The 23,969-nt window shown below is 40.2% G+C and overlaps 1 protein-coding gene across 2 annotated transcripts in view; it reads right to left on the bottom strand.

The window, feature by feature from the left end:
• Positions 1-23,295, bottom strand: part of ATP2A2 (ATPase sarcoplasmic/endoplasmic reticulum Ca2+ transporting 2) — a 53,014-nt gene extending 29,719 nt beyond the window's left edge. The window contains exons 1-5 of one of the 2 annotated variants that reach the window (XM_074355940.1): positions 22,576-23,295; positions 21,842-21,859; positions 21,673-21,755; positions 14,424-14,528; positions 11,352-11,490 (exon numbers count right to left, since the gene is read on the bottom strand). In XM_074355940.1, the coding sequence (XP_074212041.1) occupies positions 11,352-11,490; positions 14,424-14,528; positions 21,673-21,755; positions 21,842-21,859; positions 22,576-22,693 (463 nt within the window). In that variant the 5' untranslated portion in view covers positions 22,694-23,295. The remainder of the gene's footprint in view (positions 1-11,351; positions 11,491-14,423; positions 14,529-21,672; positions 21,756-21,841; positions 21,860-22,575) is intronic. The other variant, XM_074355941.1, reaches the window with a different exon arrangement.
• Between the last annotated feature and the right edge of the window lie 674 nt (positions 23,296-23,969).

Here is a 23,969-nt window from a genome sequence, read left to right as displayed (position 1 = left end):
TTTCTCTCTACCTACCTAGGGGGCCATCATAGGAAGAGGAACCAGACTTCTATGTGCCTCCAAAGCGAAAAGCTAATGTACAAAACAGACAAGTTTATTTTAGCTCCTTATAATATTTTATAATAAAACTGTCGTAACATATAACTGCCAATAAAAATGGCATGGCTGTTCCTAGGCAGGCAGACTTCCGGTTACCAGAGTGGAAGACCACGGCGCATGAGACGCTGCAGAGGCAGACATCACTGAGCACGGGTGCAGTATACAGCATCTGGGATTACTCCTCTTTATTACAGAAGGCGGGCTCTTAAAAGGTAGAAGAGGAGGAGGGTATAGCCCAGTGGTAGAGCACGTGCCCAGCATGCACAAGTCCTGGGTTCAATCCCTGGTACCTCCATTAGAGATAAATAACTAAAAACCTAATTAACCCCCCAAAAAAGTTTAAAAAATAAAAGGTAAAAGAAAACCCATTCCTGCCTCCCCTCATCCAGACATCCAGCTGTTAACATTACTTACCATCTATACCTTTCTCTAAGGATAACACTTACTAAAACTTCAAATAAAAATCACAAACCTTTTCCATTAGTATGCCTGTCTCATTCTTTCTTAATAGCCGCACAGTAATATCTAGAGCTAAAGTAATCATCTCCAAAGCTAAGCTCTGGAGAACACTCACTCTACACCAAGTGCCACCGTAACAGCTTTATGGGTTACTAACCCTTCATCATCACAATTCTAGGGAAGGTATGATTATTTTCATTCCCTGTTTACAGACGAGGAACCGAGGCAGAGGCTAAGCTGCTCAAGGCCACAGGTTACGGATGGACTGGCTCAGGCACCACTTTCACGGCCAGTGAGGTGTCTCTAATTTTCCTATTACGATGTGATGACATGGTGAACACCCTGTGCACTATTGCTTTTGGAGGGAAGACTTAGAGAAACACCTTTCCTACAAACGCACGCCCTTGCCACCCCGCTCTCAACCTGGTGCTTTTCTCAGAGCTTAACACCAAGCACTTAGTGTTTCAAAATTATTTTATCTTCAAAATAAAAGGTACGTCTTTACATAGTCAAATCTGGTGATCTTGGTGGTTTTGTGTCACGTTTAAGAAATATGCTCCCTATACCACGTGGTTTCCTCTCATTTTCCCAAAATCTTAATCACAGTGGTAAGGATGGAAAGGTTGGCACTTTACAGGTACCGTGACTACCGCTGAGCCACGGGGGTGGGGGGGAGGCGATTACAGGAAATCAGGAAATGCCAGCCCCATGAAATTCAGGTCAGGCTTCAAGATCAACAGGTCCATTGTGATCTGATGGTTGGGGAGACCTTCCCAAGGTCCTTATTTCCCATGGCTCTTAATGTCCTAGCTACTCTGACAGTACTAAATGAAGGGCCCTAGGTCTCAAAACTCTCTGCTTCTGATATATCCATACTGACTTCTGTTTTCCACAATTTGCTATTCTGCTTATATACAAGTTCTTAAGATTAAGAACTTACATCTCCACGAAACAAAGATACAACTTACACGAACAACTAACACAATGACTTCCACTGTTACCTGGATACAGCAGGTTCAGGTGTGCGTCTCTAACTAGCCCTGCTCCCCCTTTCTTCTCACTGTGAAACAACTCCATTCGGGGGAGAAGGAAGAAGACAACACACCTGCTCACCACCCTATTTGGTCAAACGTCTTTGCTTCCACTTCTCTGAGCCAAGGTTATCATTTCAGGAACAAGTGAAAACTGTTTACTCTAACAATGTTCCAACAACACCATCGCTGTTAAACTGTAATTCATTTTCCCCATTTTACTGAGATAAAAACCAACCTGTAACACTGTATAAGTTTAAGGCGTACAACATGATTTGATACGTACATACACTGTGAAATCACCCCAATCAGTTAATATCCACCCCCTAACAGTGTTACGACTTTTCCCTTATGATGAGAACTTAAGATCTACTCTTAGCAACTTTCAAATACGTAATACGTTTTGTTACCTACAGTTATCATGCTGTGCGTCACACTGCGTCCCCAGAACACCTCCGTCTTGTAACTGGGCTCTGTGCCTTCTGACCACTTGCACCCAATTTCCCAACCCCCTGCCTTCGGCAACCACCAGTGTGACAGCTGTTTCTCTGCGTTTACCTTTTCAAATATTTTCAAAGTAAGATTACACAGTATTCACCTTTCTCTGACTTGTTTCACTCAAGGTCCATCCGTATTGTTGCCAACGGCAGGATTTCCTTCATTTTTATCTGAATAATATTCTAGTGTACACATACCACATTTTCTTTATCCATTCATCCACTGATGGGTACTTAGGTTGTTACCGTGTCTTGTCTATTGTAAATAATGCTGCAGAGAACACAGGGGTGCAGATATCTCTTCAGGAGAGTGATTTTACTTCCTTTGAATATATACCCAGAAGTGGAATTGCTGGGTCATATGGTGTACAGCCATACCCCGGAGAGACTGTGGGTTCAGTTCCAGACAACCACAGAAGCAAATATTGCAATAAAGCAAGTCACATGAAAGATATGTTTACACTATGCTGTAGTCCATAAAGTCTGCAACAGCATTGTCTAAAAAAAAGTACGTACTTTATAAAGACTTTATTGCTAAAAAATGCTAATCACCTGAGCCCTCAGTGAGTCAATATTTTTGTAATAGTAACATGAAAGATCACAGATCATCATAACAAATAAAATGAAAAAGTTTGAAGTATTTCAAGAATTACCAAAATTTGACAGAGACATAAAGTGAGCAAATGCTGTTGGAAAAATGTCATCAATAGACTTGCTCAACACCACAAACCTCCTATTTGTGAAAAAATATAGTATCTGTGAAGCACAATAAAAGCAGGCACGCTTGTAACTTCACTTGTAAAAATCAAATAGCTAGAATCTTGGGGTGGATTTCTAGGAAGGAGGGCAAAAGAACCCCTCAAAAATTGCACACAAAATTTTGAATGTGTGTCTTTGGGGGAAGAGTCCACAGTTTTTATTAATTCTTAAAGGAACTGTGACCTAGAAATGATTAAGAACTACTGCTGCAGAGCTTTGGTAAGGTTCATTTGGAAGCTTGGTAGAAATGCAGAATAATCAGGCCTCTCTCCAGACCCAGAGACTCAAATCTATACCTTAACAAAATCCCCCTCCACATGAAGTTAAACAGCTCTAAGCAGCTGGCCAAATCTGAAGGCCTGTTTTTGTTTGTTTTAAAAATAGCCCTCAAGCCAAGAATGATTTTTACATTTTTAAAGGCTTGTTTAAAAAACATTTTTTCCCCCTACAGAGACTGTTTGGGCCAACAAAACCCCAAATGTTTACTGGGTGGCTCTGTACAAAAAGAGTCAGCCAACCCTTCTGCTCTATCTACAGCACAGACTTTTCTGATATTTGTGTTTGGAGGTTCAACAGATATGGATTAAGTGTTTGCTGACTGTTCAGTCAGGCTGCTCCAATCCTTTTTTTTTTTCCTAAAAGCAAAAACGTCCATGTGGACTCCTGGCCCAGGTAAACAAATGATACAGCCACATGATCTGAATCTCGCATCTTTTGGAACCAGAAAGCTCCTTAGAAGAGCCTACTCCAATCACCCAAACCTGCAGAGGTTAAGCTCACCTACAGTGTCATATGGAATTAGCACAGTGACAGATTTGTACATGGGTCAGTCATTCCGCTGCTTTATCTCTGTCTTTCCTTTTCCCCAACGGCTTGGAACGCCACATCATACATGTTACTAAATCTCATTACTCCAAGTTGACTTTCAAAAGTGACTTTTCTTCCCTTAAACAGTTACCAAGCTTAAGAACTATTCTTTTTATTGAATAAACCGTGAAACTGCTGGCACTACTGCTGAACATTTAGTCTTCATTTTAGGAAATATAAAACCAATTTCTCTAGACACTAAATAAAGCAAATGCAGTTTTATGTTAAGATTATGTCATTTCTAACACTTACATAATCTTAAAATATGATTTGCTCCAGAGTACACTACAGGACAGAAGTCATCTGAGGATATTCACGTCCCTGTGCTATTCGTCAACTCTGGGTTACCAAGATACATCAGCTTTGTTTCAAACAATTCTGAAAACAGTGGTCTTGAGAAGTCAATAACACGCCTCCAGTACCTATACTGAAACGCGCCAAATTCTGAAGGTAAGACTTTTATGACTATCATACCTTGATTCACCTCAATAATATTAGCAGAAAATACAGAACACACAAACACTGATGTTCATTTCTCAAAATCTTACACCTGATTTTAGTACTTTTGGTTTCCATCTATTCAGAGAAATAGTTTCCTGGCATTAAGATAATACAAAATTTATCTTACTGTGGCCTCAGAAGATGAACATATGGTTAACTGTCGCCATACTTTTACTTGCCAAATCAATTTTATTTGGCTCCTGTATTCTAGATAATTATAAGTTATACGTAAGAATTTGCCACACGTGCTTATACAGTGTCTCCTTGGGGAAAGGTTATTAGCCAGTATGGTATGGCAACATCTAAAATTTAATTCCCTTAACTCCTGATTGCATCTCCCCCTTAAAAAGCCACTCGGTCTGGTCTTCAGAAAGTTCAGCAGAACCATCCTAACAGATGCCTTCCAGAAGCTAGCCAAACGAAGTTTCATCATCTGAAGCTAGATGATCCTTAATCCACCCAAACAGTGACTACAAAAATGTCTCTTTCCTCAAGTATCAAAATAACACCTCCATACCTCCTTCTTCTTCAAAATAATTCACAATATTCTCCCGTCTTTCAATTCATCAGAAAGAACCTCTTACTCAGTTTGATAACTTAATGTAGGTCCACATTGAGAACTGAAGTTCATTTTACAGTTTCACAGAACTAAATTACTGGTTAAATGCCAAATTGCAGTCAATTAGATTACTAATCCTAATAAAAGTAGAAGTTAAAAAGCTTCAACATGCATAGTCTTCAAAGTCTTAATAAAATAAATACCTATTTATCTGGCCCAGGTCAAGCAGTTACATATGTTTTTTCAAAACGTTTCATATAATTCACTTTAGAAGTTTTAGGATTACATCTGCCCCAGTTCAAGGACCCATCGGTCCTATGAATTTAGCAAACTACCGCTTCTAATTTGGATATAAACATACAACCACCACGGGAAGTCACCAGAACAGACCAAACAAGAGCGTACGGAAAACCCGAAACTGTGACCAGGCCTCCTTGACATGAAAAGGGCATCTATAAAACCCACAGCTAACATCACACTTCATGGTCAAAGAGCGTTTCCCCCCAGGACCAGTAACAAGACGAGGATGTCTATGTTTGCCATTTCTTTTCCTTTTTTTTAATTAAAAAAAAAAATTGGGGGGGGGGAGATTAGGATTATTTATTTACTTACTTATTTAATGGAGGTACTGGGGACTGAACCCAGGGCCTCGTGCATGCTAAGCATGAGCTCTACCCTCCCCACCTTGCCATTTCTTTTCAACATTCTATTGGAGAGTAAAAAATAAAAGGCACCCAGGATGGAAAGATATAAAAATATTTGTTTTTAGATGACATGGTCTTATGTAGAGAAAATCTTAAGGAACCTCTGAAAAATTAGAAGAGTTCAGTAAGATTGCCAGGGACAAGATCAATACACAAAAATCAACTGTATTTTTACATACTAGCAAGGAACAATCTGAAAATAAAATTAAGAAAACAATTCCAATTACAAATAGCCCCGTCCCCACAAAACCCCCAAAAACAACAAAATATTTAGGAATAAACTTAAGAAAAGTAGCACAAGACCTGTACACTGAAAACAACAGTTTTAGAAAGAAATGAGACACCTGAATAAATGGAAAGGCACCCCATGGCCATGGATCAGAAGATTTAATATTGCTATGAAGGTTATATTCTCTATAGAGTCAACATAATTCTTATCAAAATCCAAACAGGCTTTTTTTTTTTTGGCAGAAATTAACAAATTAATCTTAAAATTTACATGGAAATGCAAGGGACTCAGAATACCCAAAATAATCCAGGAGACAAAAAACCAAAGCCAGAGGACTCACTCAATAATTTCAAGACTTACTACAAAGCTACAGTAATCAAGGCAGTGCGGTACTGGCATAAAGACAGACATACAGATCAATGGAATGATAGTCAATTTGTAGTGGAAAATGTACTCGACTGATTTTTGTCCAAGTGCCTGGACAATTCAAACAAAGGTCTTTTCAACGAGCGGTGCTGATACCACTGGATACACAAATGCAAAAGAATGAAGCTGGACCCTATTTCACACCACAGACTAAAGTGTGGTGACTTTAGATTACCCAACAGTTTCTTAGATGTGACACCAAAAGCACAAGCAATGAAAGGGAAAAAATCTACCAATGGGACTTTATCAAAAATTAAAAATTTTATGCTACAAAGGACAGCTAGTAAAAAAGAAACCTACAGAATGGGAAAAAATTTTGGCAAACCCTATCTGATAATCAGGATATGTAAAGAATTCTTACAACTCAACATTAAAGACAAACCGATTAAAATGGACAATGGGTTTAAACAGACATTTCTCCTAAAGATGATATACTAACAGAAAATAAGCACATGACAAGACGCTCAGCATCATTAGGAAATCAGCAAAGTGCAAATTAAAATCACAGTGAGATGTCACTTCATGGCTAAATTCAGAAAGACAAGTGTTGATGAGGATGTGGAGACAATGGAACCTGCACACACTGCTGGTGGGAATGTAAAATGATGCAATCACTTTGGAAAACAGCTGGGAAGTTCCTCAAAATGTTCAACACACAGTCACTACATGCTCCAGCAGTTCCACGCCTAGGTATAAACCTAAGAGGGTGACAGCGTATGTTCATGCAAAAACTGTACTCAAATGTTCACAGCAGCATTCCTGATAGCCCGAAAGGGGCGAACAACCCAAATATCCATGAACCGATGAATGAATAAACAAAACATGGCACACCTAAATAATGGATTATTAAACTATTAAGAAAACAGTATAGCCATGAATGAAATATATGACACATGCTACAACATCAGTGAATCCTGAAAACAATACACTAAGTGAAAGAAGCCAGTCTCAAAAGGCCATCCCTCACATGCGTGATTCCAGTTACATACAATATCCAGAACAGACAAACTCCCAAAGACAAAGTAAACTGTGGTTGCCAGGGACTGTGGAAAGGAGGGCAGGGGAAGTGACTGGTAATGGGTATACGGTTTCTTCTGCGGGGGATAAAGATGTTCTGAAATTAGATAGTGTTGATGACTGTACCACCCCAAATATACTAAAAAACACTTAATTGTACACCTCGAAGGAGTGACTGTTATGGCATGGGAACTATTATCTCAATTAAGCTGTTCTAAAGAAACCGTGAACTGGGCCTCCAACAAATTGAAACATGACTGATACACATGCTGTGTATACATCTGCTAAGTATACCGCGTGTTCTCTAGCAAATTACCTGCAGCTGAAGACAGAAGCGATAAACCAGTTTCAACTGTAACAGCACACGTGTGTAGAGTGGCTGATGGTTAAAAACCAAGCACTAGCTAGTTTATCACTGTACCTGGCACACACCTGAAACTTAAGTTATTGACTTCAAATTATCTGTTTTGCACAGAAGTTGCACAATAAGCAGGTTTACATTAGCTAAACCTACTCTATACTTCTGATTTCATGTTTATTACTCACTGAGCGCTTGTTACATGCTCAGCAACAGAGCTGCAATGGTCAGTGTGACACAGTTCTGCCCTTAAGGTGCTCACTGCCTAGCAGTAACAAAAAGTTAATAAAAAGTTCTTATCTCTCTAAAACTGGGTATCACCTCTGTTCTCCATCTCTCAGAATGGACAGAGCCAAGAGCAGAATACAAGAGCCTCATGTCCGAGCACTGCATATGCTTTCAGGAATTAGCATGCAGTGGGGGCAGAGTTGGAGGAAAAAATGTTAAGCATCCTCCTAACGACGGACTCTTCACAAAGGATTCAGAAACGGGTGACAGCGGCGTGGGTCTAAACATGCACACTGCTCAGGACAGTTACCAGGACTAGCAAGTGCATTCACTCAAGAGGGGGATTTAAACTCATCTTTTAATATGTTTTTTGAATATTAAAAGGAAGGCAGTGGTTGCGAGGACCTAGAGGAAGGGAGGTAAAGGGAAATTACTCAAGTTTCAGTCTGGAAAGCTGAAACAGTTCTGGAGACGGGTAGTGGTGACAGCCGCGCAGCGATGTGAACGTACTTAAAGCCACAGAACTGTACACTTACAGGTGGTTAAAATGGTAAGCTCTGTATTACGCGTACTTTACCACAACATAAACGAACAAAACCAGAAGGGGATACCACTCCCATGTCACACACACTGTGGCTCAGTCATTATCTGTCCTTCCTGAACTGTCAAGAGCAACGTATAAAACTCCATACAGGGAACAGCACTCCACAGCGAGCAAGAGACGTCAGGCACAGCTGGGTTATAACCAAAGCTTTGCCACTGTTAGATCTGTGCGCTGGGCAAATTAATAAAGTACGTAACATTTGCTTAACCACCAAAAAGGCCAGGTAAGTTTGGCGGTATTGAAAACTGAAAAAAGGGGTCCTACACGGCCAGAGCACAGGGAGTGGGTAAGAGGAAGTCACAGAAGCAGGCGGGCGCCATACAATGCAGGGTCACTCAGGTCCAAGAAGAATTTTATATTTCTGGTGCAAGAGAGAAGCCACTGAAGGGTTTTAGCAGGTGAGTAAACGTGACCTCTAGGAAAGTCTGGCTGCTGTGCAGAGAAAAGACTGGAAGACAAAGGAAGCCAGAGCCTTGCTGAGACACAATGACAATGACAGTGTGAGGTGATGGTGAGACAGGCGTGGTGACTGAGGAAAAAGAAGTAAACAAATTTGGGTGTGTTTTGGGGACAGAATCAACTGGTCTTAGAGAGAGAGTGAGAGAAGGAAGAATCAAGATGACTCCCAGGTGGTTAGAGTGACTTACTGAGATGGGAAAGACTGGAGAGAACCAGAATTCAGAGGAAGAGAGAAATAAAAACCACTCTCACTGAAGAGCAGTAGGTCTCAGTTTATCTCTTCAAGAGGGAAGATGATGCCTGGAGGATCAAGGTTACAGTTTCCTCTGACGCTATAAACCACTGCCATCTGCTGATGCAGGCCAAGGACAGACACTTTGGGGGTAATTTCTTAAAGTTTTCAAATAATTCAACACACCAAAATAGCCTAACTAGCATAAAAATTCTTACAATATCTTAATTTGAGCTGAAAGCATATTACCAGATTAAGCTAGAGAAATGGAAAACATACAAAGTCAAACAGAATCTTATGCAATATTTATGTGACCTGCAACTGCACCTACTACACAGACTGTGCAAAGTCAAACTTCGTCAGCGGTTCCTTCCTCAGTTACTAGCACCGTCACCACCCAGTCACCTAAACTAGAAACCCTGTCAGTGTCTCTGATGCTCCATCCTACTTCCGTCCACCCCCTCATCCAGCCATCAAGCCTGCTGCTTTCACCTAAACCTGAGGTTCACTTTTCAAACTATACATGGCCGTAATTCCATGTCCAAGGGAGATTCAGTTAATTCTGGGGGTTGAGACCTGGTTAAAACTTTTAAAAGTGCTTCCAGGTGATTCTAATGTGCACATCTGCTTAAAAGCCACTATTTATAAATCCAAAATCTTTCCCTCATTATTCTTAATGCTATGGTCCGTACTATCTCTTGGTCTGACTTATTTTCTGCATCACCACCAGAATTCCCTAACTCATGTGTGTGCTGTAAAATCCACTGTGACAAAAGGTAAAATCTGAGTAAGGTCTATAGATCAGGTAACAGTATTTCATCAGTTGTTTGTTTTTTTTTTTTTACTTTGATTTGATTTGAGTTATATTTAGAGAATGCTCTCAATTTTATAAAATAAGCATTCAAGTGTTTAGGAATAGAGGCATCATTCCTACAACTTACTCTCAAATAGTTCAGAAAAAAATGTGTGAATATAAAGATACAGACTGAAAGAGGGTAATACCCATGTGATAAAATGTTACTATTTGGAGAATCTGGGCAAAGGCTATGTATATGGGAACTCTTACTATTTTTGCAACTTTTAAGTCTGAAGTTATGTCAAAATTAAGCTTAAAAAAATCCACTGATCAAAACACTTCATTCTGAGTTATACTTTTGTTAACACTATTAAGTAAGCTGTTAGGTCATTTACACACACTTTGCAGTCCTAAGTAATCAAAATGTTGGTATACAGGCAACACTTCTTTTTCTGGGAAAAAATAACAAAATTTAGTGATAAAAGAATACCTATGACAGGTAATTTACTTTCAGAGGCTAAAACTGTAGAGCACAGGCCAAGAGACATAGCTCTGAATTTTCATTAAAATAAGTAAAACAATGAAGACAAAGCACACTTTCCCAAGTCAGTATAAAAGTGTTACTATAAGACAATTCACAAAAAGAAAAATATTCTGAGCTCAGGGGTGTGTGGTAATTTGAATAACCCAATGGAACGATTCCCCAGCAAAAAGATTAGAATGTTCTGCCTGGCTCCAGGGGTATTCTGGGCTACCTGAGAACATGGCATTGATCAAGGGCAATGAGGATATGGACCCCTTTGAGAACTGTGCAGAGCTCTGGCCTTGCAGCAGATTCATGGACTCTTAAGAGCCCAAACACAGCTCCCAGGCTGAGATCCCTGGCTCAGTGCAACATCAAGTATTTTTAAGTAGAGCTTTTAAAGTCATGAAATTACCCTTAACCATCAACTTAGTTTGACCGTTGCAAATATGACTTAATATTTGTGCCAAGAACCAAAACAAGAAAAATTATGTAGCCATTAACAAACTACTCACTACAACTAATTGTCAAATCAAGACTAACTTCACTGTCTCCCCAGCACTAGTGTTCTACAACGCACTAGAAGTAATAAGCACACTAATTCAAAACACCTTTTTTTTTTTTAAATTCTAAATTCTAAATCTCTCTCTAGTAGTAAACATCAATAAACGGCTGGAATCTCACAATAGCACTGCCAGTCACACACCATATTTACTATAATATTAGATATGAACAGGTCAAGGCTTAGTCACACACAATTTTTCTTTCCTAAGTTTAAGATAAAAGATGTAGAATCAACATTTTATCAACAACACGAAGGGAGGGGCCAAAACACTTTGAAATAATTTTACAGAAAACATGACTGGTCTGGATGGCACAAAAAAATCTGTTAATATAATTGATATGTATGAGCGTAACTTTTAAAGCAGTTATGAGTCTTGAGAAAAGGACTGCATTCAGATGTACAATCTAAAATAAAACAAAAATGACAAACTCAACTCACCAGCAATTTCTACAATATCACCAGGAACTATGTCTTTAGCTTTAATCCGCTGTACACTCTTTCTGTCCTGTCGATACACTTTGCCCATTTCAGGCTCATACTCCTTAAGGGCTTCGATTGCATTTTCAGCATTTCTTTCCTGTAAAAAAGAAAACAAAAGCTAAAAGTAGTAAACACAGCCTGCCACTGCAAGTACTTCTAGCCCTAGGAATCAAATTTTAGAGTTCCAATCTAAACTTAAAAAAAATAAAAGCCTCAAGAGATGCACATTAATGACACCTGTAGTAAATGATTCACACCTTAAGGTATAAACACTAGGCCCTCATGATTTTGTATTAAAAATGAAGAAATAAGCTCCCTAAGAGGGGTAAGGACATGAAATCAAGACAGAAAAACAGTTCTAGAACCTGCTGTCCCTAAGCACACTGCGACATGGACCACACCTTCAGCCACACACTCATACTATTAAATCAACCTCATCTCCCATGAAAGGTGATGGGTCTGGGACTGGACAGCCTAGGCTCATTCCAAGCTTTTCCACTCGACACCTGTGTGACTGTGGACAAGTTACATGACACACAGGTTTACTGCCTACAAAACCAGGACACTAAATAGTACCTACCCTCAAGGGTTATAAGGGTTTACAAGCTATATGCAAAATGCTTACAGTGTGTTTTGGCACAAAGCAAATGCTTTGAGTGGTGAATTAAGAAAATCAAGTTTCTTCTCACAAATTCTAACTCTCTCTCCAGTTGTAAAGACCAATAAATGGCTGGAATCTCGTAATAGCGCTGCCAGTCACACACCGTATTTACCATATTATATATGAACAGGGCAAGACTTAGTCACACACAATTTTTCTTTCTTAAGTTCAAGATAAAAGATGTGCAATCAAAATGAGTCATGCTGAAAAAAACCTAAGAGGGAGGGAGAGAGGGAGGAAGGAAAAGAAGGAATGAAGGAAAGCTTCTTTGCCAAATTTGTCTTCTCTCCTTTCAGAAAATAAGCAATTAGAAGTCAAGGAGCAAATGTACAAAGCACATGCCCAGGTAAGGTTACTCAATAGATGAAGTAAAGAATTTTTTCATTTCTCTCATATTTTTGCCCTCCAATTTAAAGCTCTTCAATTTAATCTTTATTTGAATAAAGTTTATGCTCAAAATCATGTGATCTCATTTTTCACCTTGTGGCAAAAATTATAATTTGCAGGTTTAGGGACTTTTCACAAAGAGAATTCAAATGACACAAAACTAAAAGCTAATGACATGTGTCTCAATTTTTATGTACGCCCCTGAAAAAGTATAGAAAACCCTAAATGTGCAAAATTCATGATAAAAATAATTTCAATCCCATATCCGATCTGCTTAAAGAATCTGCATCACCTTATAATTAACAGAAATACTAGAATATGTAACTCGAATTAATGTTACTGCTAAAAGGTCCTTCAGGCTAAGTTCAAACACTAAGGATATTGCAGAAACAATAAATTCTGAGCATTGCTGCTATTCAGTTAAGTCAAATTTAAAGCTTCTTATTCCTCAGGATTTTCTCCCCCTCAATTTATGAATTGTGGCACTTTTACTTCTTTCTTCTCTTCAGGTAGAGTTTAAGTGGACTGATCAAGGTTAAGAAAATTTCCCAGGAGCACTGTATTTTATTCCTACTGAAAAATCAGCAAAGGTACACTTAAACTAGAAGCATAAACCTTTAAGATAAATCATCTCAGACCCCAAGGACAAAGATGCCAATTAAAATCATTTAAAAAGCTTCCCCAAAATCAAACTAGCAAGAGGAGTATTTATAGTATTGGGGGTGGAAAAGGAAAGCAAATGACCATAGATTCAAATAGGTTATATTAAAAACAGATCAGCTCGGGGAAATAGAAATATACCTAACTTACTACAAAAACTTAGAAGACCTTCTAAGGTTTCCTTTGTTTAAAAGCTTACAACTCTTACCTCCTCCACTCAAACCCAAACAGGTCTAAATGTCATTCCTCAAACACACTTTGTACGTTTCTGCTCATGTCGCCCCCACTCTGAGTATTCTCCCCAATCTCCACCCACAGAACTCCCATTTCTCCATAGTTCCAATTTCTTGTCAGCCTTCCTTGATGACATTGGTCAGAAACACAGGCCCCCCCAACACTACCTTATACTATAATTATACTTGCCCTTACTTCCAGAAAGCAAGAACTCTCTAGTACTGCTCGCACCATTCTGTATATTACGTAAATAGGATTAAGATCTAAGAATGTTAAAAAAAAAAAAAAAAAAACCAACCTAAGAATGTTATTTTTTTCTTTAAGCTAAGAAAATATCAAAAAGTCCTGTATAAACTTATATAAAATTTCACTCTGAAATTCAGATCAGCCTGGGCCTGGATTCAAATCCCAGATACTCTATGCATGTACTACCTGCAGGGCCTTTGATGAGTGAATCACTCTGAACCTCAACGTCACATCTGTCAAATGGGAATATCTTCTGCCGTACAAAAATCACTGTAAGTCAGAAGTCTCAAACTAGCTATGCGCAGAAGACCAATCACGTGAATGTGTGATCCCACTACGTTTCTGTAGTAAAACTAGCTTCCACTCTGGGAGTAGGAAAGGCCTGGGCACTGGGCCATTAAGGGAAAACAGCCAGGAGTATGCTTTGAAGGTAAAACAATTTAGGATTTAAACAATTTTTACAGCTAAATTCACAAATAACAAGAAAAAAATCCAAGGAGAGAAAAAGAAAACACTGATTTTTCCGAAGTTTTTCACAGGAAGCAGCTAGATATGAAGACAGGTACTGGTTCAAATTTTCTGGTTTTTCTTATGTAGCCTCTCTCACCTACTGTTTGTTCTTAACTCCATGCTATCATGAAGGATGAGCAATTTTAACTGCAAAGTACACATGCATAAGAGGTCTAAAATTTTGCCATTAAGTAAATTAATAGAAGAAAAAACACGTTTAGTTCCACAGGCATTTTTAGTCTGTAACAGACGAGGTAAAACATAACAGAAAGACTAGTAGTTTAAAATCACATAAACTACCAAAATTCAGCACTGCAGTAATTTTTGCTTACCTGCCATACACCCACAATTGCATTGGCTACTAATATAAGTAAAATTACAAAAGGTTCTACAAAGGCTGTAATTGTTTCTTCACCTTCTTCAAACCAAGCCAAAACCTAAAAGACAAATAGCATATATTAGAATTGCAATGTGTTCTTACGCTTTTACAACAGAAGCGGTGGCACTAAAGTAATTATAATATACAAAATCTCTTCTTACCATCCTTAGAAACAAATGGTAGCAAAATGTAACGACAATCAGTTAAGCCTTGTTCCCAATAATTCTTAAGAATCAAAACTACAAACTTAAAAAAAATTGAAGTATGGTCAATTAACAATGTTGTGTTAGTCTCTGGTGTAAAACTATAAACTTCTTAACAATACCCTTAAAAAGCTTATTAATTTTTTTGTATAATTGTTTTAAAATAATTTAAAAAATACTCTTGGGGGACTAAATCCCACATTTTATATTTTTTTCCCAGAAGAAATAAAACAAATTCCTGATTCTATTAGAGGAAATCATCAAACTTTGATAATTTGGTTAATATTCATATCAAATAATATCTATGTGACATAAATTCATAGTAAAAATAACTTGATTACTGTCTCAAAATTAGAGTATATAAACTGTTAACGTCCCACTTATTTTCAGTGGTGTTACTAAAGGTCGTTACTGCAAGGTTGCTTGGTGATCAGGAATGTATTTTGAAGGTTATCCTCCATATGACATCCAGTATAGCAACACAACACTTCAGAGGGGACGTTAAGTCCAAAAATGTTATAACTGGACACAGAACACTATCCCAAGAAAAATGAGCAGAGAATTAACTTCTGGGAATTAACTTCTGGGTCACACAACCATAACTCTGGGTAAGATTTAAAAGCTGCAAGTTAAGAGAGCCACACTGTACTTTGTAACTCTAAGATGGTAAGAGATGATCCAACACAATGAATCTTAAAATAATAATATAGAACATGGTAAAAGAAACATCTAAATGGTTAAAAATTTAACAACTAATTTTTGTGGAAAACTGCCAATCCAGAAAGGATGTTAAATGTATTTAACGATTCAGTCTGGGAGGTAAGATTTGCCTTTGCTTTTTAACATTGCTCAAAATGTTTGCATATTTCACAATACACTCTTTTAATATTGTCAGATACAATTTATGGCAATAATAAAATCACCTGATTGTGTTTCTACTTAGTAGAATACTATAAGTAAGCTTTTACACAAATAGCAAACAACCCAGAAAGGTAATTATGGCAAGGCCCAACATGGGTTTTGCAAGTAAAGAGGGTAACAATGAATTAACAAGAAATACCAATTTGCGAAGGAAAGAAACCAGGAGACACAAGGACTGGGTCCTGACAGATGCCAATCACTACTGACAGCTAATGAACCAGAGCAGGCAGAAAACCAGAATTAATATAAATGCTGCTGCAAGCTTTTAGCAGGGCATTCCTGGTGTTAAGGCCAGGTCTAATGCCAGAATGAAAACTTCTCTAGGAAGTTATAAATTTTGATAGATGCAAGATCACAGCTGCTTTGATACTAGCCTTTCAAACACTTGCCAAGGAGAGCATATCAGAAATAAGAAACTTAATTAGCTCTTGGGGGAGAAAAATTGCTCAACTTGAAGAGTAACTAGGACCTTTCCAAAAGGTCAGTGAGGCATTAGCAACTGTAAGATAAGCTTCACACCTTGTTAAAGCGGGAATGAATTTCCCTCTTGGCAGCTAGGCCTGAGGAACAAACTTAAAGCAATATCCTGTACCAGCTGGAGCAAAGGAAAAGACTAAGGCAAGCAGTGACAGGATTATCAAGGCAAATCTCTACCTTCTAAGAAATGTGCGGTTCCTTTGCCTAAGTGATATTCATCAACAACATAACAACCCTCATTTGTACAAAATAAGAGCCTTTTCTCCCCCTATGACTTAATTAAAAAAAATTATTATTGTGGGGGGCAGGTAATTAGGTTTGTTTATTTTTAGAGGAGGTACTGGGAATTGAACCCAGGACCTTGTTGTACATGCTAAGCACACGCTCTACCACTTGAGCTATACCTTCCCCTCGCCCCATGACTTTAATGTTTATGTGTAAGAAACGCAGGCACTCACAGTTCTTCAAAGGTTCTGTAGAATGTGTAATTAACTGCTTGATAAGAAACTAGCAGGCAAATTTCTTAGTGTGGAAGGATGATGCTGAACCTGTTTAACACTGACAACTACCAATTTTCCAAATACTTAAAAAAAAATATCTATTTTTAAACCCACAAATAACCCAAAGAATTAACTAAAAATGAAGACCAACCATATTTCATTTACTGCCAAGAACCACTCCAGTCAATCATGTTCAAACCACACTGTGCAGTCCTTCACGGTTTTGTTCTATTGAAAAGAAAACCTCTTGTGTAGAAGGGAAGATTATGCCGACAAATGAATGACTCTCATGAGATGAGGAAGGGTGTAGCGAAAAGAAGAGGAAAGCTGGATGAGTGACACGTTACGTCTTACTAGCATTATGGCACAGACAGCTCGTAATTACAGTTTACCAGAAGTTATACAAAACATATTTATACAGGGGAGAGGAGAGAGAATGTTTCTAAAAATCTTTATTGAGAACAGGTTGAATATGAAGGATTATTTGTTTGCATTTCCTTTTGCTCACTACACTATCCCCAGGGGCCCAGAAGAGCCTCCGGTACATAGCTGATGCTCACTACATTATTACTGAATAGATGCATGAATGAATTAAACAAAATCTCATACAATGTCTAAGGTACAACTTCCTACCTGGCAGTATGCGAACTAATTAAAAGAGCAAAAAGGTAACCAACCTCATCAACAATATCAAAGGGGAGTGGAAGGAAAGGCCACTGCAGTATAATTGTAGGCACAAAATGTTTTTTCTTTCTTTGCTTTGCACTATTAATACAGTAACAGTACTTCTGGGGCTTACATTATTCAGCAAGTTCAAAGTTTCAAACTTGTCAATCCTATTCAAAGTAACCACCTGCTAGGCGAGGGTATCCTCTTAATTGCTATATGTGTAAGACTCATCTGCATACATTGTGGTAATTTCTGACAGTACAGCCAAAAGATGCTAGAGAGCAGAGTTTAATGAACTAAGCAAATTTTAATCCAAGGTAAAAGGTAGGTTCTGGTGTAAACTAGGAGACAATCATGGTACTGTCACTCAGTAATCTATGATAATGTGCCGAGTTCTTAACAAGACCATAAAAAGAAAAAGATCATAAGCACAATCTTAAAACTGAGGGTCTTAAAACATATTTGAGGTCTGCATTCCTCCTTGTATCCTTCGAAATCTGCAATACCTTCAGGCACACAAACACTTGTTCAATGAAGGAAGAAATCACATGGAAAAAATTTTATAAGAAGAAATAGAAATTAAACGCTTCACAAAGAAAGTATCACCAGCGTTATGGCAATTTTCTGGGATGAGAAACAAAAATTCTTCCAGTAATTGAAAACAGTATGAATTAGGCTATATATTCTCTTTTGATCCAGACACAAAGCTTATGTGAAGACACTTCAGTAATTTCAGACTTGAGAATACAGTTTCTTCAAACAAAACAAAGAAAAAACTCCATACACATTCACCTTTCAAACCATATTTTAAAGAAAGGCTGTAAATAAATTACTCATACCAATCAGTAAACTGCCCATTTTATCCCGTTTTTAAAATAAGAAATTAAAAGAAACACACAAAAAAAATTTAAATCACATTATCAAATGCTTCCTGAATATATCTGAGAAAACCAAAGTAAATGAATCTCATGTATTTTGAAAACGCTACAACAATCTCATCCAATTGTTATATCAAAAGCACTGAGGCTCTAAAAAGGCATTAAGAATCCCTTTAAAGGGTCCAGTAGGATTGACACAACAGTGTAAACTGACTGTACTTCAATTAAAGAATACAAAAAATGAAACATTAAAAAAAAAATCCAGTAGGAAGAAATTATTCAAATGTAAATGAAAGCTGAGAAGTGAGTTTGTTGGTCTAAGAAAGTTCTATCAGCGTTTAGAGTCAATCCATGAGGCTGAGGTGGGGAAATCAGGGTGGAGGGTAGAGAAACTTATGCAAATTGTGTTACCACAAAGGACTTTATGATTCAGACAAATGAGACAAGATCCTCATGCTCGCCTCCTGCAGGTAAATGTCACCTTGGAGGCCTTTCCTAACCACCATATCTGAAAATTACACTCAGTCCTCCCAACTCCCCTGTTCTACCACCGCCCTCCTCCAACACCTTATTTTTTCTCCACAGCACTTATATATTTTACTCTTATCTGTCTCCACTAGAATGTCAGCTCCAGGTAAGAGACTATTTTGTTCAACGCTGTGTTCCCCAGTGTCTGTGCCATGTACCAAAGGCCAATGAAGCAGCGAGAGAAAGAACAATCCTTCCAGTTAAGCAACCATAGGATGTGTTACGAAGGGCAAAGTTGGTGACCAGGGAGGACGGAAAGACAGAGTGAAAGGATAGAAAGGTCGTGAAAGGACCTTAAGGAATTTCTAACGTTACTTCGTATACAAATGGGAGATATATAGGTCACTTCTTCCAATCCAAGAGACCTTAAAAAACAAAATAACTATCTTGGTGACTATTACAAGTTAATTAAACTTTATCCCTACAGGTCACAAGTGTAAAATATTAAAGTTGTTTCCTACTTTCTGCCACAGCAAAATATTAACTATAGTTAACAGTTTACTACTTAGTTTGATATTTAAAATAAACCATTAAAGCCTCGCACTTCTCTTTAACTTGAGCAGAACCTGATGATGCGTCATGTATAGCTTATAAAAACTGCCCATTTGCTCCTCTAAAAGAACATGTATACTTTACTGTATTTTTCCTGTCAAGGAAGAGTAAACTGACTACCACAAAAAAGACTCTGCTCTTTTGAAAGATAAAGAAATGAGGAATGAAAAGGTAAAGTACGATGCAGCAATAGTGCCAAACCCATGTGAAGACAATCGGAATCAATGAAACAAGTTTTATATAGCAATTTCTTGATCAAACAAATCAAAGTAAATTAAGCAACAGTACTCCCGAAACAATAAATGTTTATCTTTCTGTTTAGCAACCCATAAAGTAAAAATGTAACGTAGTTCACTTCCTAAGCAGTAACTCCATGTAGTTACCAAAAAGGTAACTCAAATTTCAACTCCAAAACACAGCTGTATAAAGCTATAAAAGGCCAATATCCTACAACAAAATTAAAGCATTTATTTTAAAAACCCATTTGGAAATGCCTAGAAGCTATAAGCTCCTTCCTTCAAAGTAAAAAAAAAAAAAAAAAAAAAAAAATCACATCATTACTTCAAGTATTAATATAGTCACTCAAACCGGCCACTTGAGAGATCCTATATAACCCAAATAGTCAACAGCTTGTTTACTGGAAATGATGCCACTGATGTTACAACACTGTCTTCAGTTACACACACACGGTAACTCAATAAAAATTTATTTTATCTGTGGCATGTATACCCCAGCTGATTACCTTCCAAGAGGTCTCCAAAGACCTTACTGAACCACAGTATTAAAACCACCAAAGTTGAGACTACCTTAGAATTCTGTAGCCAGCTTAAATATAAATATATTAGTGCAAACATATCTGTTTTGTCCCATGACAATGTATGGAAACTACATGGAGTCAATCAAATGGCTCCACTCCTGCATCTTAGCTGGTAAAACAGCGGTCATTGAGGATTTTTTTTTTTAATTAATCAAGAAAAACAGACATAAAAGGTGTGGAGTGATTAACTCAAGACACTGAATGGTTTGCTATGATACTCTCTTAATTTTTTTCAATGAAAACCACAGAAAAGATTCATCAGGAATTAATTATTAATGGCTACACATCCCTTGGCTAACATGGTGCGATACATTAAAGTCTCATGGCAGAAACTGTGTACAGAAACTTTCCAAAAAGTTCACCTCTTGCCAATTTTTTTCCTTTACGTAAAGTAAAGAAATGCCCACTGCTTTGTTTATTTAGTTCTCAAAATAGCCCTCTATGGTATGGCTGTCAATAAGGACCTGAGGTAAATCCCTGGGGCTTGCATACATACAAACATACAAAAATGAAACTTTGAAGCTGTCAATCTTGCAAAGCCTGAAAAAGTATCGCACCAACTGAATTTCACTTCCCACCTTGGTTTTTATAAAAATAAAATACTGTAATTTAAGAACAAAAGGCATCTCACGCTGTTAGAATTAGGGACATCTGTATCCTATTCATGACCATTTTAAGGAAAACTTCGTAGTCCACTGCCCAAGAAAAAAAAGCAATAAAAAAATATTGAACAGAAAATAAATGTTAATAACCTAGAAATATCCTTGCCAACCCCCATCACCTTTCTTCTGCTGTAGTTCTCTGCATTTCACTAGTTTCTTAGCAACCATACAGGACTCAAGCACGTAAGTACATACAAAACAAGAAAAATTATTATGCTTTTATTTTTTCTTTTAAGATCTAGAACTAACTGTACTGAACCTTGTTCTCTCAACCTAGGAGTCACTCAAGACAGGGGTCCAGTTTAGATAAATATACCACCCTAAAGGTCAGTGACCAAATTTGGTCAACAATAGTGCCATCACTGCCGTCATCATTCTTGTCACTGTCAGAAACAACTGTCACCTTGCCATTACCAGGAAGGGAGAGCAACTGGAATATTCCTTTTGTAAGTTCTATTTACAGACTACAAAGAGTCCAACATCATCTTAGTATGATCTTACACAATGGAAGAACTCAAAACAGAAAAGGCCTTCCAATAAAGAACTTTTTGATATTAAAGGTTGATAAACCACAAGAATTTACAAGACCTTGCCACATTTGGATATAATTTCTAACTGCACTGTAAATTTCAGGCATCCATTTATTTTCTGTGCACGAATGGCTTCAAATGCTTTGTTTCTAATTTTAAAATACCTAGGTTTTCCAAAAAACCAAAAAACACCACTACAAAACATGAAGACACAGCTTAAAATTCCAAATACAGGGTGCAGGGTATAGCTCAAGTAGTAGAGCGCATGCTTAGCATACACAAGGCCCTGGGTTCAATTCCCAGTATCTCCTCTAAACATAAGTAAGTAAACCTAATCACCTCCCCCAATTAAAATAAGTAAATCTCCAAATATAACGCTTGCACTCAACAGACATTAGTTTCCTGGTTTTCCATCTAGGTATATTCTCAACTTTTGTGGAAGAAAATAAATTTCTTTATACTTACAAAAGATATACATGCTGCCAACAATAAAATTCTAACTAGTAAATCTTCAAACTGCTCAATTACAAGTTCCAGCAAGGTTTTTCCTGTTAGAAACAAACATATTTGTTGTAAATGTCATCTTAACAATCAGCACACGGGGGGGGGGTAAAAACATGTTACGATTACTTACCTTCTTCAGCCGGTAACTCTGTAGAATGTAGAAATCCGCCAAGCAACATGTCAAAAGGAGGAAGGGAAAAAACATTTTAGCACTGTCCTTACAAAAAGAATTATTAAATTATCACTGTCTTTCAAAGAGATACCCAGGTATATGAACATTCAACCATTTTTAATGGAAACCATACTAAAAGAGTACCCCAAGAAAAAAATGCAGTATTTGTTGCATCGGTCTACTCCAAAACGTGGAATCTCATGGCCACCTAAACAGGGCTCCTGAAACAAGGAATCATTTCAGCTCTGTCATCACTTCAGCCAGATGTGTAAGTTTGGGTAGTACAGGAACCGTCAGAGGCATTGTCAAACTAGTGACGCCTCATAAACCGGCTGGGGACGAGAAAATGTCTCGCAGGGCTGAATCCAGCTGCAGGAGACTCCCCTCCCTCCGCCGGGGCCAGCTGCTGCTGGTGAGAGGCCGCCAAGCTAGCCGCGTGCGGAGAAGGTCAAGGGCTGGAACCACGCTGGAACCACGAGGAGGTCGAGAGGAAGCGCAGACCCAACCCCAGCGGCCCTCGCCTGCAAGCCCTCTCCCGCAGGGCGGGCGCGCGGGCTCAACCCGCCGCCTGCAGCCCTCGGCGGGCGCAGAGCCGAAACCCACGAGGTGGAGCCCGGTCAGCCATCTTCCCTGGCTCTCGGGCCCGCGCCGAGCCGCGCGGGGCCCCTGCACCCCCGGCGCCGGGCACCTACCGTTGGAGCCCCATTTCTCCTTGAGCTTCTTGACCTGCTCCAGGCTCAGTCCTGTGCTCTCGTTGACGCCGAAGTGGCCCAGCACCTCCTCCACCGTCTTTGTGTGCGCGTTCTCCATGGCTGCGGGGGCCCAGCCGGCCTCGCCTCCAGTCCCCGCGGCCTCCTCGCCTCCGCCTCGCACTCGGGCCGCGGGCTTGTGCCACCCCGGGCGCCCAGGAGCGGACTGGCCTCTCCCCCTCCTTCTCCTCCTCCAGCCGCTTCCGCCTCGCCCGGCGCTGAATCACCCCGCGCCCCCTCCCCCAGACAACCACCCCTCTTGCTGCCCGGCCCTCGCCGGCGCCCGCCCCGGGCTCAGCTGGAGGGGGGGGGCTCCCGACCCTCCCTCCCTTGGTCAGAAGGGAGGGCCTCCTTCACTCTCAACCGCCCGCAGGGAGCGCAGGCCGCGGCCCCCGAGCCCCCTCCCCGTTCTCTTCAGGTGATTCTCGGGCCCGCCCGGGCTGGAGGAGGGGGTGCTCGGCCGACCCCTGAGAGCGGAACGGAGCGAGGGAGGCGAGCCGGCGGGGTGGTGCGCAGCGCGCTCGCCTTCTTCCCTCAGCTCCGCACCCCCGACAGCAGCGGAGGAAACTGCGGCGGCGAAGGAGGTGGCGTCGGGGACGGCTCCGCGGCGGCTGCTCTAATAGCATTTATCCGCCGCTGCCTCCCCTCTCGCCGCCGCCGCGGCATGTGGACGCCGCTCATTGGCCGAGAGGGCCCAGCGCGGCGCGGACGGCGCGGCCCCGCCCCCTCCCTCCGGCTCCCTCCCTCCCGCGCGACTAGCGCCCACGCGGCCGCGCAAGCCCCGCCCCCTCCCGCGCACCGCCCCCAGGAACCCGGATCGAGGCCGGCGCGCGCCGCGCCCGCGGACTGCGCTCTGCGGCCGGCGGGCCCGCAGAGGGCGAGCTTTGGACCCCGGTCTGGCTCGTGCGGTTCTGGATCTGCGCCTCTCCAACCACCTGCAGACGTAGAACCCAGGGAGTGGCGGGCTCACGGTGGGCTCCCTGCATTCACCGCCCCGAGGGAACTGCCTGCCCTTCAGGGTTGGCCTTGGGCTGGGGTGGGTGACTGGGAAGGCGAGACGGAAGGAACCTAAGAATTCGGTCCCCACAGAGCTTCTTGAAGCGCCCTGGGGTTAGTATCCTCGGCTCGCCCCCTCGCCCTCCGCCTCCAGGGCCGCGTTCTGCATCCTAATCTGTTTCCTCTTGAGCCCTCTCTGGAATCAAGGTGGGGAATTCCGCAGTTCACTTCCCACACGGCTAGAATCCCTCATCAGTCGCTTCAGGAACACCGCATCCCACACCCCCAGCCGAGAGCTTCACCGCATGCAAATACCAGCCCTTCCCCAGCGGGTTCTGTGC

Source organism: Camelus bactrianus, chromosome 32 (assembly GCF_048773025.1).
Source record: "Camelus bactrianus isolate YW-2024 breed Bactrian camel chromosome 32, ASM4877302v1, whole genome shotgun sequence".
NCBI lineage: Eukaryota > Metazoa > Chordata > Mammalia > Artiodactyla > Camelidae > Camelus > Camelus bactrianus.
The sequence above is the reverse complement of the archived record's forward strand: the minus strand, read 5'-3'. Positions and strand labels throughout refer to the sequence as shown.